The sequence below is a fragment of the Neolamprologus brichardi genome, chromosome 5 (genome assembly GCF_056152115.1).
Source record: "Neolamprologus brichardi isolate AB-2024 chromosome 5, ASM5615211v1, whole genome shotgun sequence".
Classification (NCBI taxonomy): Eukaryota; Metazoa; Chordata; class Actinopteri; order Cichliformes; family Cichlidae; genus Neolamprologus; species Neolamprologus brichardi.
The window spans coordinates 3,906,288-3,924,665 of record NC_142108.1 but is presented as its reverse complement, the minus strand read 5'-3'; the positions used below and the strand labels follow the sequence as shown (position 1 = coordinate 3,924,665).

The following is an 18,378-nucleotide window of genomic DNA, read 5'->3' as shown; positions in this document are numbered from 1 at the left end:
TATATAAATAAATCAAATATAAACTGACTGAAAAGATGCGGGCAAACCCCGGTCTATTAAAGGCACACACGACAAGAAGCACAAGAGCCAAAATCCAAGAACCTGTACCTCCTGTTTGTGCCGAGGAGTAGTCTCCTGGTCCAACTGAGAGAGCTGAGGTGGTTGCAGGACAATGGGCGAGCAAGAGAGGGGGTCAAAGGTGAAGAGTGCGGGGTAAGAGAGTGCAGGAACAAGGTCAGATGCAGACACAAGGCGGTAAGTCGGTGAGAGGACAAGCAGGCAGACAGAAAGCAAAGGTTTAGCTATCAGATACACGTATCATGCCGAGACAGATTCTGAAATGAGAAAATAAAGCCATCCCAGTAAATTTTGAACATGTAATAAAACTATAAGCATTACAGCCATATCTAAATCTTAAGCGAACCTTTACACCTAATTCTGACAATCAGTGTCTTTCAAATGTTTGCTGGGATGCCTAACCGTTCCTTAAAGGCCACCACAGCCTTTGGATCACTTGTTAATGTGGTGCAATGCAGCATAGCTTTTTTTGTTTGTCAGTGATGACAGCCACAGGTACAGAGACGAAACCCGGTGGGAGATATGGAGAGAGGGCGAGGAACAATTAAACAGACACAGTATTTATAATAAAGACAGCATACAGACAGACAGAGACCAAATCACCAGACACCAAATACCTCCTGTTTACTGTCAACTGGTGACCCGGCCTCCTCCTTCTCGCCAGCAGGAGTTTAAAAATAGAAAAAGCATGTTAGTAAACAGAGGCACGGCTCGGGTCTGCATTTGTCAGCATAATGAGAAAGGGTTAAAAACTGTAAAGCCGTTAGCAGGATTTATGAGCAGTGCAGAGTAAGCATGTAAGCCTGAGTGAAAGGAGAAGAGTTAGTGAATGCTAAATCCAGCAAAGCTGCCACAGCGTTATGCCCCTGCTGGATAAACCTCAGCTGGACTCAGACGCTTGCACTGCACCTCTTTACATCATCGCCTCCCTGCACTTAAGCCAGAGTTGTGGGCAAGGTGACTAAAAGTGTGCGTTTAGCCCTTCTGTCATTGGAAACTCATTAAAGCTCCATCGGGAGGTCTTTATTACCATGATCTCCTTTTTTCTGCTCGGAGTCACGTTGCCGTCGTGGTCCTGCTCCGCCTCCCGGCCCTGCTCGTGCTCCTTCTCCTCTTCGTCCTGTTCCAAACTTGGCTCCAGCTCCGTTTCCTGCTCGTCCCCGGAGGGGCTGTGCAGACGTCGGTGTTCACTGATGCTGCGGTGAGAAACGCCGTCGTGGTTCTCGCACATGGCTGATACCGGCCGTGAAAACTCTGTTGGTCAGACAGATGAGAAGCGTTGGATATTCTGGGAAGAACACTTAATTTACTTTCTTCCACAGATGATGAGAAAACGCTGTCTTTGGCTTCACATGCTGTTCAAAGGTAAAAACAGTGTGATTTACAACACTACTCTTTGAGCAAAGTGAAGCTAGCTGTTTCTCCCTGAGAAGCCTTCATGCTGCAGCGCTCACCTCCATCCAAGCTCCGGGAAAGCAGATACCTCTTACTGGTCGACCGCTCGAAGTGAGGAGCAGGTCTGTCTATGAGAGCACTGGCCTGCCTGGTTTGAGCCTGCGTCCTTCCGCTGTATCGAAACTTTGAACCCATCACCAAGAATCCCTTAGGAGGAGGCTCAGGAGATACCAGCCTGTGAAACAGACTGTGATTAGCAAGCAATCTGGATCTCTCAAAGGCAAAATACAGAGATATGTGGATTACTAATAGCTGAATAAATTATTTCAAGTCTCAACTTAAATAAATGTGCATCATGTTTTCAGCTTCAAAGTCACAGATTCAAGCTTCCCATGGATTTAAATGGTTCCATTTATTTGTTCACAGAAAGATTTATTCACACTTTTCATAAACTCCATTGTTGATCCATATTTGTTGATCTATATTTACTAGGGATGCAACGATACCAATTTTTTCAAACCGATACGATACCGATACTTGGATCTGAGTACTTGCCGATACAGAGTACAAAAACCGATACTTCTACCACACACACACACACACACACACACACACACACACACACACACACACACACACACACAAATGCAATGAATTGGAAGACAGGTTTTATTTTATTCTCTGCCGATAATAAATAATATCTTAATAAAAATTACAACAAAAAATTTTCAAGTGAAAAATAAGCACTTCTGTTAAATTATTGTAATTTAACAAAATATCACTGAATTATTGGCACTGTCTCGAGCTTTCGGAATAATAAATAAACACTTCTTTTTGGAATAAAATAAATACAAATTAGGTTTGAGAATAAAATAAACTTTTAAATTGTTGCAGAGTGTCCATATTGTAAACAAACAAACAAAATAACGAAAGTGGCATTGACACGAACTCCCCATCTGCCTGTGGATCATCAGTCCACTGTGCCGTTAAACCAAGGACTAACATCGCGCACACACTGCTTGTCTTTACCTCTTTAGAAAGTTTTGGCACCATTATCTCCCTGATGTGTGGGCAGCTGGGAATTTCATATCGCAGCTCGAGTATGCTGAGAAGAATCCTATGTTTTCCACGACTGGCATTGGCTGGTCATCCAGAGCGATAAAATGAGTCAGAGCCTCTGTTATTTTAACTGCCCGTGGATTTTCTCTTGACATTTTTCATCACTTTGCCAAAACCTGAGTTAAAGTTGGCTGTTCCGGTCCACACTGCTGACATTTTGTTTAGCCTAGCTACAGCAGCCTCCAGTTTCTCTTTTTTTATCTGGAGCCGCCAGTCTCACTCGTCTAACCCTGTGCCTGTTTAGCGCGGGATGGCCCCCTAGTGACCAATCTAAAAAACTACAACAGAAATTACAAGCCACCCTCTGATTAATGAAATAAGTTGGTATCGGTTCATGGTATCAGTTAATTTTTACGAGTATGAGTACACACACATTTTACAGTATCGGCCCGATACCCGATACCAGTATCGGTATCGGTGCATCCCTAATATTTACCTGTTCTAATGAAACCATTACAATACAACAGGCAGAGTTCTACTATTTTCTTTCCTCTCTCCACCCAACCGGCCACAGCAGATGGCTGCCAGAGATGTTCTCCTGTTAAAAAGCAGTTCTTTCTTCCCACAGACACCAAGTGTTTGCTTGACTGTTGAATTTTGGAGGTTTTCTCTTTAATATCTCAGGGCCTTACCTTACAATATAAAGTGTTTTGTGGTGTCTGTTACTGTAAACTAGCTTGACCTTTAGGGTAAAGCTGACTTCTCCTTTATCAGTCTATAATACGTACATGTAGAGCTGGGCGATAGAATGATAACGATATGTATTGCGAAATAACTTTTTCTCAATAGAAAAGTTAAACTATTGCATAAGCCTCATCTCTCTTGGCCTCTTAAAAAAAAAAGAAGAAGAAGAGCCAATCCAAATTAAGTAGCGCAGAGCCGAACCAATCACAGCCGCAGCGTCACATCACGTGACTTGTTACGTACAGCACAAGTGCCAAGCCGCACATGTGTATTTGTTTGGGAAGCAGCCAGCCGCCGTGCCGCCCGGGTAATGGAGGAAATGAGTGTGCCGACTAGAGAAAAATCAACCAAGACCAAAGGTTACCGAAGAGAAAACAGATGATGTTCCAATGCCAGAGAGACTGTCGAACGGAAGAGCCACAGAAGTTCTGTAGTGTGAAGGTATTTCGGCTATTTCAAGTCTGACAAAAAACAGAGTAGCGCGCACTGTAAATTGTGCCGAACGCAAGTCTGGAACTTTGTAACTCTGTAATTGTAACTGCGTGCTATCACATAGAGAGCTGTATCGTGCAGTTCATGCATGTGTGACCTCTGTAATGCTAAATCAGTATATAAGTTAAGTTTACTAGCAAAGCCACGGTGACCACGGCAGTAGCCCGAGCGACTGTGCCTAATGAAGCTGTACACAGGGAAGTGTTCGGTTTGTTTAGATGGCCATCGAATGAAAAACCCTCCAACCATGAGAGCGGATCGATTCTTACCGGAAGAAGGTGTGATGCTCGATGCAGACCTTCCACAGCCTCTTGGCAGCTCTGTGGTTGGGGAGCTTAAAACCAATTGTACTTTCAAACTGTTCATACTAGAGGGGAGAGAAAATATGGAGAGACAGAGAAGGTGAGAGCTGAGAACACCGCCAGGTATGTTTACTCTGTTTTGCTGAAGGGCGCATCAATTTGTTGGACGAACATTTAGAGAGGGTCCTAAAAATCTATAAATATACAACATCTCATATCTGAATGATCACTGGAGCCAATCAATGAAAACAGTCCTTGCTTTGTGCTTGCAAACTGCTAGCACCAAACTTATGTCAATATATAAGCTACCTTATTATTTACATATATTCTGCAGACTGGACTAGGGCTGCTCGATTATGGCAAAAATGATAATCACGATTATTTTCACTGAAATTGAGATCTCGATTATTTGACGATATTTATTTAACAATAACAATGTTTTGAATAATGACTTTAAAGATTGTCAAAAAATAATATAAAATAGTGTGCAAATACTGATAACAGTGCAAATGTTTGCAATATAAAAAATAAATGAAAAATGTAAACATCTATGTTTAGTGAACTTTGCAGTGTTGCTGTGGTGCAGCTACGACACTGTAGCTAAGTTTACACACTATGTCTACTTGATCCACGTCTGACTCCGCGAACCCATGTTTCCACACTACTGAAGTTTTTTTTTAACCTTTCTTTTCAACCAACGGCAGTCACTCTCCTCTCCAAATAACTTCTGCTTAGCTTTCCGAGCTTCCCTCTTAATTGTGGTGACGCGTGTTCGAAATGCAGAGAGGTGCGCTCGATTTGCCACACGGAGCAGCGCGAGAGTAAAGCACGAGGGAGGGGGCTAATAATCGGCTCAGTCATTTTTAATGATCGTTGAAAGCCCAGATCGATTAAAATTCGATTAATTGAGCAGCCCTAGACTGGACAGAAGGCAGCAGGTCAGAGGCAGGAAGGATAGCATGCAGTGTTCAGAGGCTGGGAGCAAATGAGAGGAAAACAACTTCATGGCTCTATATTTACACTCTTTATCCCTCTGTTCTGACTGTGGCTGCAGCTGCAGCAGCTCTGTTAAAAGACTTCTTTCTTTGGCTCTATCACAGGCTCACTGTGCAGCTCTGTCACTTGACTGGGTCTCGCCCAGACAGCCTGACACTTTGAGGCTCAGCATGGAGGATAAGCTGCAGCACAATGGCGAGGGCCAAAATAGAGACCCTTATAATAGAGGCATAAGGCTGTGTTTAGTGTGTGTGTGTTCAGGCTGGTTATTGTTTCCTTTATGACTCCTTCATATATATATATATATATATATATATATATATATATATATATATATATATATATATATATATATATATATATATATATAAAGCTTGATTTTAAATATCTTACATGCTGTATATAAAATATGGGCTGTATATAAAATATGGGCATAACTTAGGTCATATAAGGTCATAGTCCATAAACGTGGTCATAACTACGTTTATGGACTTGGGTTTATGGGCTTGATCTGTAGTTGTCAGCATGTAGATTTGAATAATTCTGGTCATCATTAAAGCTGTATGGTAGTACTAGGGTAGCAGCTGCTACCATCTGAGCATGCCGTGTCAGCCAGATCACCTCCTCGCTCATTAAAACACCAAGATAGTGACACCCAATGGGACTTTACTGACAAATGTGTGCTGCCATTGTGGCCAGGCACGTCCATCTACTAACACCTCAAAAGCTCTCGAATTTAAGTGCTTTATTTCATAAGCTACAGGTGCACAACCGCCCTGTAGTGGCCTTATGGGGCGGGTCAGGCAACCAGTAGAGACTATGGAAATGTACAAAACTATACTTCCAGTCCTTGTGTTACTTAAAGCTAGCACAATGGTGGCTGTAGCAAGGAAATTCTTAAAATTGAGGCTCACATCTCCCTTTGGTTATGCACACATTTGTATGAAGATGTATTGTTCTAAGAGTGCACCAAGATCCTAAAGAACAAGAGCCCCATTTCCTTTCATTATGATATAAACAGACTAGTTCAGGCATGTCATGCTCATACTTATTTTAGATTGTGGGCCACATACAGCCTACTTTGATCTTAAGTGGGCCAAAGGAGTGAATTTCCCTTTCTGTTAGTTTAAAGACATTTTTCATTTGAAAAAGCTGCAAAACTTCGGGAAACATTTTTCCAAAGCCCTGGAAAGGGCCGGATTGGAGTCTTTCGCTGGGCCAATTCTGGCCCCTGGGCTTTATGTTTGACCCTCCCGGTCCTTAACCATAATGCGTACTTCTCCAGGTCTTATCTTGATGTAGAAGTTGCTCCTCTTGTATGAAATCTTAAGGATCTTTGGCCAGGCAAAGCGGTTGATCCTCAGCCTGTCACGGTAAATCAGCAGGCCATTGGCACAGACACCCAGCATTATTTCAATCCCCTCAGAATCCTGCAGCAAACACAGACAGAAATTATTCAGGAGTGCATTCATGACGCCTGAAAATCAAAACACGCCAGAATAGCCAACCTTAGCATGATGGAGGTCGACTCCGTACATGGACAATTTCTTTGCGTTCTCCAAGAAGTTCATTTCAGCCTCTGCTGGAGTCATCCCCCTGGAATAAGAGCAGAATAATAACAATACTGTTGCAGTCTTTCTTAAATAATAGACCAGGATGGTGTACAGCGGGAGCAGTATTTGAACATGCTCGATATATTCTCTTCTAAGTTCCTCCCATCAAGTACTTCATTTGGGAGGATGCCAAAAAGCAATGCCACACAATACCTCTCAATGTGAATTGAGAGGTATTATCACACTGGCAAGATTCACACTGTGTACATTTCAGTGACAGACGGCATCTATCAGCAATGTGCACGATGAAGTGTTTTTGATGCAACTGAAAACTCATCAGATGATCACCCTACACAAAGGTCTGATTTAAACAACAGCGTGTCATGTACTTGTAGTTTCGATGGAGCTCCATCACCCTCTCCTCCAGCTCGCGCGTCTGATTGGGAGCAAAGCGGAAATCGCTGACGTAGTCGGCGCCGTGGTCATCCTGGTCGTAGTCTCCCAGCTCGGCCTGAACGGTGTAGGAGCCCAGGAGGGCGTGAGTGACGAACGAGCACGGCAGCCGACCTGACAGCATGTCATCCCTCAGCTGCAGACACAGGTAGTATCTGTCAGATGAGACGAAAAAGGGGAGGAGAGGAAGGAGTGTTGGCAGTCGAACAAGCCCGAGCCAATGCAAGCTCCAACAAGTATTCAGCCTAGTTAATCCATGGCAGTTAGTAGCATTCCAGGGCTAATCCTTCAAAAGAAGAGAGGGATTTGGGCTGCTCTGACACTGGGGCAAATATGCCATGAGAATTGTTACAATGTGTTTATGTAAACATCCATCAGTGGGAATATATAAAAAAGGAAATTATCTGTACTGCTGACATGTTAGCGATTTATCCTTTGAATAATTCTGACGAGCACCTGACAGCACAGCCAGAGGAATTATGACTGTGGATGTAGTAGAAGTGTGTGTCAGCACACTACCTGGTAATATCTTCCATGAGCTGGGAGGGGTCAGGAGGGTAGAACTTGACAGCGAAGGCAAAGTGCCACGGAGAGTCTGGTGAGAGATTGTATTGAGAGCAGGAAGCTTAAACACATCCAGTATAATGGGAAAAAGTGTTCATTAGAAGGCAGTTTTGGAGCTCTTCTTAGCAATTTAGCTGACAACTCCAAGTACAATGAGCAACAAAGCTAGTTTTATGTCTCTGCTAATTGAATTTTAAAATATTAATCCACTACAGCTACTTGGAAAAGACACTCACTGCGCATCTGCTTCTTGATCTCCTTGGAGGGGTCCAACCAATTCTGAAAGACAGAAGGCAGAAATCACACAGAGTAGACTGGAAACATGGCTAATGCACACCCCGGTGTCACATTTTACTCTAATTGCCGCATGTGTTCCTTATGAAAGCCTCTCCATATGGTAAACAAAGAGACTGAGCCCTCCCCTGCTGAGGCATTCAGACCCGCACACAGCAGTCGTGTTTTATCACTGCGCCACAAACTCACTGTCAGCCAGTTACCTATGTGATCTCATAACATCAGATTGTTCAGTGAACCAGTTCACCAACAGGGGCACCATTTCAGATTTGGTTGGAGCATTTCATTAGCTGAAGAGTTTGTGTGAATTCACTTGTTACAGCAGCTGTAAATCATGCTGTTTAGACAGATGTCAGCGGGAAGACAGTAACAATATTTCCCACAAGTACTCTTAGTGTGAAAAAACGATGTATACTGCTGTGAAAAAGTATTTGCTCCTTAGTTCTTTTTTTGGCATATTTGTCACAACGAAATATTTCAGAACGTGAAACAAATTTGAACATTAGACAATAATAATACCAAAATTGCTCCAAGAGTTCATTGGTGACTCATCTTGGAGGTCGTAAATGAACAAAAAACAACATCAAAGCAACTGCAGGTCACACTCGCCTTGAGGTCAGAGTTCATGATTCAACACTGTGCAAAAATGGGACTGCTGAGTAAACAGAACACAACTGGACAACATCTCACTGATCCCAGAGACTGTTGGGAAAGTATTCTGTGAACTGCTGAGTAAAAAGGTAAACTTTTGGAAGGTTTGAGTCCCATTACATCTGGCATCACACCAAGAACACCAGGCCAGCAGACAAGCATGGTGATGCTCATGATCTGGGGCTGATTTGCTTCAGGACCTTGTTGGAAACACAAATCCTACTCTCTACTAGACAATCAGGGAGGCGATTATCTGGCCATCAGTTCATGCCCTGAAGCTCAAGAGCAGGACAATGATCCAAAACAGACTCGCAAGACCACCTCTGAATGAGTAAAAAAGCCAAAATTCTTCAATCTGATTGTGATGCTTTGATAAGATTGCAAAAGTGTGGGCATAAAGTCCTCAAAAGTGGTGTGAAAGACTCACTATCAGTTATTCCAAACACTTGGTTGCATTTGCGTGATGAAGATTTTGTTTCCATTTGGGGGTTTGCAATGTTTTCTGAGTTCAATGTCATGTTTTCTTATTTTTTTTCTCAAGGCTTCTGATGACGTTTTTTTCTGACCTTATATCCAGTTACTGCTGTTATTTATGCATTGTTTCCATTATTTAATTCAACCAAAACAACCTCATAGTTGTAATTTTAATACATGATACATACTCTAATCAGAAAAGTCTGAAAAATGTATATTTTTTAAATTTAAAATAAGCAGCTTCTCTCTTTAAGCCAGCTTATCTTCTGACTGGCTGCCCCTGACTTCAGCAGGGTTTGTGCTTCTGTGCGGGAGATCACAGAGGCACAAACCATTTGTCACCTTGTGCTGCACAGGCCTCGGAGTCAAGCGGAAATTTGACTTTAGAGTAAGAGTAGTATTGCTGCTAGCCAGTAAAATTGCTTGTGCAGTTTGTTTGGCCTTGAAATGAAGAAGTTCATCCCTGCGGTGAGAAACCACTTTGTCTTTTATAAATAAAGTTTGTAAAAGGTTCCCGGCTTGGCTCAACTTCTAAACTAAGCTCCCCTGACTTCCCTTATTGGGTACATTACTTGTTTGTACCAGTCTCGTCCCCAAATGTTAGGCACGCCCACCTGGCTTAGAGCAGTATGAAGCCTGAGTTTTGTCTCCAAGACAATCCCACTTAAACATACACTGACCTCCTTATTTGGAACCCTGTCTATGTGCATCCACTGTTGTATAAATGACGTAAAATAAGCTAACACATAGTGTATCCTTTGTAAACATGAATTTATTGGTTCCTGGTTTATATACTACGATGTCAACAGATCAAAATTGCAGCAACACTTTTATTATAAAGAACAACTGCATTGTTCTTAGGCTAATTTAAGGTTTTTATGCCATAATATACTGAATTTCATATCAACAGCAGATTATTTAACAGCACAAACAGTTAAAGGAATGCAAAATAATCTGAAACGGCTATTTCTGACAAACATGCAAAAATGAACCACACTGAGTCTATAGGCATGTTTGCTGGTCGGTAACTTCGTCACAGCATGCTAGCACACTCCCACTGTCAGTGCTCATAAATGCCGCGTCCAAATTCATAGGCTGCATCCTCCTGAGGTCCTCCGAAGGCCGGGTAGACTGGAAGTAAACGGCTGTGAAATTGGGCGGTCTAGCCTTTGGTTTTGCGTCACCGCTGTCTCGGTGGTGTTTAATATACTCGGCCGTCTGTTCCTTTCTATCTAAAATATAACAGGACACTGGCGTAAATTCTTGATCATCTCACACTTCTGTTTAATCAGTTTTCCGTTTGACATTTATTCAGCTGTAATCTCAAATGATGAAAACGATGTGCCGGGGGTTCGCTGTTCTCACCGGCTCTGGAGAGCCTTGAACCCCCGGCTAGCTATCAAGCTGATGGGTGTCTCCGAAAACATCGGAGCACTTTTGCAAATATGTGATGTCTTGATAAACCGAGCAGATATTTGACGTTTACTCAGCTACATTCTCACCTGAAAATATCTTAAAAAGTTAACTTTGTGACCCAGAAAGATTAATAAGAGTAATATTAAAACTAAGTAGCTGCTGCTATCGTTGGAAACTGGAATTGGCTGGGCCGCGCTATGAATTCTGGGATATGGCCACGAAGGATACACCCGACCCATCCTTCAAATCTTGGGAAAAGGAGGACGCATTTGTCGGCTGCATTCAGAGGAGTCTACGAATTTGGACAAAGTTTGTAGACTCAAAGCTTATATTCAGCACATATAACAAGTCTGTCTACAGTGGATGTTGTGGAAGCAAAGTTAAGATGCTGCTCAAGTCATTCATAAGAATCATCTAAACTTAAACCAATCAGCAGTTACCAAGAAGTTTCAGGAGAAATCAAAACTGTGATGCTGACAGCGGAGCTAGAGGAAAGGTCAGTGGACTAGCAAAAATCTAATTAAAGAAAATTAGTTGCAATGGGTGTCCATTGTTATGTAAATTCCACCCTCATGCTTACAGACATAAAAACGGGCGTTTGAGCAATCCACGATGCAGAGAGCTGACAGCGATCTGCACTAACCTGAAAACCACACAGCAGCTGTTTCCTAATGCTGACCGTCGTCTTGACAGCTGGTACTACACGAATCAGAGTGAAACCATGAAGGGTTGTTACACTACACTGCAACTCCGTGGCCTCAACGGGGACAAACTGCAAACTGTATCTCTGACAGTTTGCCTCCTGTGTTACTCCTCTGGTGTTTAATTGTACTGCTAAAGACTAAAGAGCTGCAGCCATTCGATTGTCACCACGAATCCACCTTCGATCAGCTAAGGGTAAAGAGAACTAGTCAGGTGCTGAAAAGCAGGAAACACTTTTCATCACTGATTCATTATTTCACACTTTGTTTTTCAACTTTACTTTCTAAAGAAATCACATAGAATAAATGTTCTCTTGGAGGGCGGAGATTGAGTTCTTGTTCCCCCAACTGAGACAGGGAAAGGGCATCTGAAATGACATTTAAATTCTCAAGCTTGTTTGGTCGACCAATCAGCACTGAACCCAAACACTAAGCTCACGCTGTGCCCTGATAAGGCCGTCTTTGATGAGACTGTCATATTGTGAGGTCCAAGATCATCCCGTGCACCTCGAGTCACAGCATGTGAGCTGACAAACTGTGTACAAGCCAATGACTGGGCCAGAGGATACGCACCAGATGTTAAAAGGGGCTTGGTCTTGTCCTATCTTTAAAAGACTGGAGGTTCCTCTGTAGCCTGTTGTGCAATCCCATACCTACCCTCTGGGAAGACATCAATGAAAACCCCAGACCCACATCAAACACAGCACTCTCATGTGAGTTGACAGCCAGGACCCATCAGGTCCGTGTTAATTATACAATTATATGATAAGTCTGGTCCGCACACCTTATAACAAAGCAACAACAATCCGTGACTAACATATTCAGACCTTCGTTTCAAAATGTCAAAAAGGTTGGTGTGCTGACTGGAGATTAATGTTAGAGCCCATTTATCAGGAAATAATTAAACCTCAGATGATGGAAAAAAGAGTGAAAGAACAAAGTGATTCTGACAAAGTCAATTGAAAGTCAAGTTACACAAAAACAAGCAAGATAATGCCACGAATCTCTCTGTGAGGCTGTTTCAGCTGTAATAATCAATATTTTTCTAATAACTTGTGAGTTCATGAATAATTTAAAAGTCCCCTAAGGTACCAAATGATGGACAAGTTAGTAACTATCTAGTGAACATGTAATCAAATTAAACGCTAATTTTGTGTCTGATCTATGCATGTCTTGCTATTTTAAAAGAAAAGCACTGCCGTATTTAGCCAGTGCTCTTTGTTATGGCTACAGCACTACAATACATCCAGTCAACATTATTAATACATGTGGTTTCTGATTACTCTTTCCTTTGGGCAATAGAGTCACTCTATTGTCTATGTATGTATGTATGTATGTATGTATTAATAGACCTCTCTGCATTGAATCATATCTGTTATTAATATCTGTCTCTCTTCCACAGCATGTCTTTATCCTGTCTTCCTTCTCTCACCCCAACCGGTCGCAGCAGATGGCCCCGCCCCTCCCTGAGCCTGGTTCTGCCGGAGGTTTCTTCCTGTTAAAAGGGAGTTTTTCCTTCCCACTGTCGCCAAAGTGCTTGCTCATAGGGGGTCATATGATTGTTGGGTTTTTCTCTGTATCTATGAAGCGCCTTGAGGCGACTTTTGTTGTGATTTGGCGCTATATAAATAAAATTGAATTGAATTGAATTGAACTCTATGCCAGGGGTGGGCAATTCCAGGCCCCGAGGGTCGGTGTCCTGCAGGTTTTAGATCTCACCTTCGGTCAACACACCTGAATCACATGATTAGTTCGTTAGCAGGCCTCTGGAGAACTTCAAGACATGTTGAGGAGCTAATTTAGCCATTTAAATCAGCTGTGTTGGTTCAAGGACACATCTAAAACCTGCAGGGACACCGGCCCCCGAGGCCTGGAGTTGCCCACCCCTGCTCTATGCTAACCATCAGTGAAACTTGCTTGCTAGGTGATATGGGTTGCAAAGATGTGGTGCTCTATCTCATACCCTCCATGTGATTGTGTTTGTTACTAGCAGCGTTCATCTGTAGTTTGTATGGAAGGGCCTGTCTCGTCTGCAAACACTCACTAAGTGGTAGTGAAACTGTCAGGAAACAAACCGTGGACGACCACATCAATCTGCTAGCGACCAGAGCAATCACAAGGAGCTTTGTCGTTTAGCACTCACCAATTTCACCCAGTGACACCCAGCAAAAACTAGCCAACTGGTCTGGAATATACCTTCTTTTCTTACTGGAGTTACTGATGTTGCCATGAGGTAGCTGATCAGTCTCTAGGCCTGTGTAAATGAATCCTCATATTCATCGTCTTAGTTCGCACTGAACTAATGTACATATTTACTGCTCTAACTCACATTTCGTTTATGTTATCACTAAACGCAGCAATCAGCTACTTGTATCTTAGCAGCACCAAGTGGCAGCATCAAGGCTTGAAATTCAGCACATCTAGAAATGATTTAATGCCGTTAGACTCCTATGTTAATTGCTAACTATATTTTACAACCCATCCATCTGAATAAAAGGCAACGGCTGCTGTGATTGACAGGTGTTGAGACACCTGCAGCTGTAGCCGATAGCTGTCTGCCATACTTTACCTCTGTTAATTAAACTGACTGAACTGGACCTCTAGACCCTCTTCGTGATGTTCGTGTCTTTTGTTGCATTTTTAACAGAAATATCTCACAGAAAAATGGTCCCGCGTGGTACAGCCTGTCAAGAAGGTTGTGCTTCAGTTCAGCATTTATTAATCTGCTGCTTAGCATTATTTTGCAGATATGTGTGCAGTTTATGAGTGCAGTCTGCTAATCGATCTTTTTAACTGATTACTGCGTACCTAATACATTTCTAAAAACCTAGTCAAACAAATGCATGCATGGTTAGACGACCAACACTGAGAACCTTTCTCCTGTGTCTAATTTCAAATAAAAAAAATACTCAATAAGGTAATTTTATTAGCTAATTAGCCTGTGCGACCGAAAAGTTAAAACTTGCCTTTAGCTAAGCAGAAAGTCATCCTGATTACTCTTCACCTTGCCATAGTCATAAATGAAAGAAACAGCAAAGTCACTGAAGTCATTTTGATCTAACTTTTCTTTTTAGCTCTTCAATTTTTTCTCAACTGTGCTCTTAGCTGGGGCCCGTGGAGATTTAACTCAACCCATGAAATTATTCTACCTCCGGAGCAGCTCTGCCTCTGAGAAATATTTCTATCACTAAATTTCATATATGCATCTTGCAAAGAGTAGATGAGGCATTTTCATTTCTTCTTCAACTGTACAACTTATTCAAATGTCTTTTGTCCAGGCCCCGACTTTAGCACGGACATTTCCATTTTCCATTCTTCTCTGAATGATGGATAGCGCACCCCAGAGAGTGCCAGCAAAAAACTGGGAGGAATACAGATTGTTTAGCGAGCATTGTTTATGCACTGAGAGGTTACTGTGGTACACAACTCACTGACCTTCTGGCTGTCTGTGTCGGCAAAGGTCAGACCAAAGTAGTCTTTCTCCAGCAAGTTGAGGTGTTCACACACCATGTCCATCAGGGTCTGTCCTTTGGAGTGTTTCTGCAAAGACAAACATGCGTGACATAAAAGTGTGGAAAAAGGTCGAGAGAGAGAGAAACAGTCCCTGCTATATTTTTGACTATCGTACGTACATACTCTAAGTGCCTTTTACTGTAATAGTTAGCTTTTAATCAGGAAAGAACCGGGTTACTAATACACTATCAGACTTTATTAGGCAGCAGGGCTTTTTAAGGTTCTCTGGACCTAAACACAATTTAATAACTCATTTAATAAGTCATTTATACAGTCACTGCGACATGCTGGAGAATACTAGACTTTGCACTACAGGCAGAGATTTGATACTTACTATTGAAAGAACTCAAGGATAATTTTAGTAATATTTCCTGTCACATTAAATAAACACGCTTCTGTGTGTGTGTCCACAAACACACACAGAAGAAAATATTTTCTGTCACACTACTGAAGGCAGTCAGCCATATTTGGTAGAGATCTATTTATTCTGGTGTATGCAAACTGCAAGCATGGAGTTCAATAAAAATAAATCTGCAGGAGAAATGTAGGAGATTCTGGATCAAAAGCTGCAAAAAAGAATCTTTTATTTTATTTTACATTTATGTTAGTTTATCCCATTAATTTGAACCTCTGAAAATGAAGTACTATGTATAAAAATGACATTTTACACAAACATTCTGTAAATCCTTTGAATTATAGTTGAAAGTCTGGACTTCAATCACACGTCTGACTTACAGCTCACTGTGGTGATGCACGGAGGCAAAACTACAAAACATCAAAGACTGTAGGGTGCTGTATACTCTTGCCGAATTTTGTCCATCATAACGATTTTGACATTTTCCTTTGAAATCCACACCACTGCATTCCTAAAATAGTGGAACATCTGACTCAAATCCAAAAATGAAAACCTCAAAACCTCATAAATCAAAAAAATCAGGAGGTCAGTTAGCAGGATGCAAAGGAATGATGTTGAATGACTGCCAAAAAAATGCAGACAGTCATGGCTGTGACCATATTAATTGGCATATAACTGTGTACAAATATCTTTAAATAAGCAGCGCATATTTCACTGGGCTGGGCTGATTATAAAGGAAATATAATATTAGGAGTACAATTTGTGCATGGGCTTATACTCCATAGTAAATATAGAACAAGAAAAACACTTTATAAGTATGCATACACAGTCTTATCCTTTCACAAGGCCTACTTTAAGAAATGACAAGATTGAGCGAGGAGTTGCCAGGGAAACTGAAGCAGTTTTTTCCTTGTGCTGTCTGTTTCCTTAATATCTCAAGGGTAGAGCTTGAAAAAGTATTTTTCCTTTTCGTCACAATGAGTGAAGGGAGGTTGGTGGAGGAACACTTGGGAAGTGCTTCTAAGCTCTCATCTTGTCAGTCAGCGAGTCCCCGACAGCAGCGCTGTTTATGTACAACGAGAGCGCGCTGCCATCGGAGGCGGCACAAAGAATGAAATAAACAAATCATTGGAGTCTTAATAAGCCATGACTGAAGTGATCCCGTCTATTTGCGCTCTGCTACGGTGCAATTAAACAGTAAAATTAAAAAAAAAAAGACTTCCGTGTTGACACCTCAATAGACGGGGAAATCTTGGATGTCAACTAACCAGCCATTCCACCCAAAATGGCCTCATTCAACACATCAGCATGACCAAGCATGAAGGAAGGGGCTGGGTGAGAGAAGTGTGGTGTGTCCTTCCCTATTCGAGGGCCGCAGGGAGGCTCAGAGAATTAATTAACTCGTGAGTACCACCTCCTCCAGTGAGAGCGCTCCCAAGGTGTATCCTGCCTCCTCACAGGTTCCTCATGATTACTCCTGGAAGTATGAGGAAGGTTCAAAAACTTCTATCCTAGCAGGAACAAGCTAGTAGACAAATATTCAGAAGTGCACTTACAATACCAAAGCTTTCATGAGCTTCTGTTGAGGTGTGGATAAAACCCAGATGTTTTCACAATGCTTGGAGAGGTTGGCACCAGAACACCAATGCTGATGGTCTTACTTCACACACTCTTGTAAATGAACAGCCCCCCCCCCCCGTCATCACACCACATACACAAGGTTTCACGCACTTGTGCGTTAGTGTCCTGAGGGTTGCTTCACAATAATATTGTTCTTCTATTTTCTCCTTGACTGCACCGGGTCTCCGATCATGTAATAGGTATATAGATTTCTTTACACCCAGTTAGTAGCCTGTGCTGGGGGCTTTTTATTAAAAAATGCAATGAAATCAGAATTTATTGACACCTTTGGGAATTACTCAGTATAACTGGGTAGCCTCACACTATAATTTTGGTCAATATTGTAACCAAATTATTTAATGATCATGTAACCATGTGATTCTTGAACTTAAAGACGCTTTTACAGGAGAGTTCAATATATCAGTGCTAGGTGGCTATAAAGAGAGTTTCAGGCTCTAAGTTGCTTTATAATAGTTAATATACATGAAAGTTATTTAAACTCAGTAAACAACAAAATGCGCCTGCCTGTTCTGCAGTTTACTATTTTCATTTGCCTTCAGCATACTACTGAACTGTGTCACTGGAGCTTAAAGGGACATGCTAACCACTGGCAACCTGAAAATGATTTGTAAACTAAAAACAGTCATAAAAAATTCAGTTTCTGTTCAAAAACACTGCCTGTAAGCATCACTGCCAAGTAACCATAAGGTGAACATAAAGAGAACAAATAGTAGGATCTGCTGTATGGAGGAATTACTAATGTAAACGAAGAACACGTTCAAAGAAACGCCTTTCCATCGTCCTCTTTGCAAAATAAGGAGCGTAAGAATACAGAATTGTAACAAAGGACAGTTTTCTTTGAAATGCTGTGTCTAGATACTTTCTTTGTATCGCATTAGGGCTGGGCGATATATCGAGTTTTTTAAAAATATCGATATATTTTTATACGAGATATAAGATGTGACAATATCCTTTATATCGATATAGTCTATGTTACGTTATAATTATAGTTGTGGAGCCACAAGTTTGCCTCTCTTTTGTCCACTTTTGTCTTTACCCAACGTTACTCGGCCTCACCTCTCCTTCACTGAACACAACTCCCCCTCCTCCCCCATTGCTTCACCTGCAGGCAGCGACAAGATGGACACGGCAAATCTCCGTTAACGAGTTACTGCGCATCGGCCCGTGCGTGGGGCTGGACGGCGTCAACGTGCTAACGAGCTAACCGCGCTAACGAGCTAACCACGCTAACACCATACACGGCCTGAAATCCTTTCATTTTCTCAAAAATCGACAGCGCGCCTTATGTATGAATTCTGGTTGTGCTTGATGACCGCGAACCGATTTAATGTGGTACACGGCGCTCAGCAATCTGTCAAAAATGTTTTAGTACGAGTTTGCTAAGCTACGGAGCTGCAGCGCTTGATGGATTGTCGGAGCATTACGTCTACCGAGGAGCCTCGCGGAGTGATACGTACTGTGCTTCAACGTAATATTACCGTATTGTGTGTGTGTATAAGGGCCATAAATGGCACCTGTAAGAGACACGGTTATGAAGCGGATTTCAAACTCCAGGCTGTCAGTCACGAACTTGGAAAGAGAGCAGCTGTGAAATCTGTCTTTGTTATTATGCTCAGCGTCTTTTAGTTTACATTTTGACTGCACAATTGTGAGCTCTTTGTTATGCACAAAAACAACATAGTTTTCTTTTATTTATG

At 42.0% G+C, this 18,378-nt stretch overlaps 1 protein-coding gene across 2 annotated transcripts in view; it reads right to left on the bottom strand.

The window, feature by feature from the left end:
• The window catches only part of LOC102787828 (band 4.1-like protein 1), a 100,107-nt gene that overhangs the window by 23,005 nt on the left and 58,724 nt on the right, over positions 1 to 18,378 (bottom strand). For both annotated transcript variants that reach the window (XM_087840510.1, XM_087840511.1), the window contains exons 4-14: positions 14,608 to 14,712; positions 7,873 to 7,915; positions 7,592 to 7,667; positions 7,009 to 7,227; positions 6,575 to 6,662; positions 6,344 to 6,496; positions 4,038 to 4,135; positions 1,533 to 1,708; positions 1,109 to 1,332; positions 696 to 734; positions 109 to 153 (exon numbers count right to left, since the gene is read on the bottom strand). In XM_087840510.1, the coding sequence (XP_087696636.1) occupies positions 109 to 153; positions 696 to 734; positions 1,109 to 1,332; positions 1,533 to 1,708; positions 4,038 to 4,135; positions 6,344 to 6,496; positions 6,575 to 6,662; positions 7,009 to 7,227; positions 7,592 to 7,667; positions 7,873 to 7,915; positions 14,608 to 14,712 (1,266 nt within the window). The remainder of the gene's footprint in view (positions 1 to 108; positions 154 to 695; positions 735 to 1,108; positions 1,333 to 1,532; positions 1,709 to 4,037; positions 4,136 to 6,343; positions 6,497 to 6,574; positions 6,663 to 7,008; positions 7,228 to 7,591; positions 7,668 to 7,872; positions 7,916 to 14,607; positions 14,713 to 18,378) is intronic.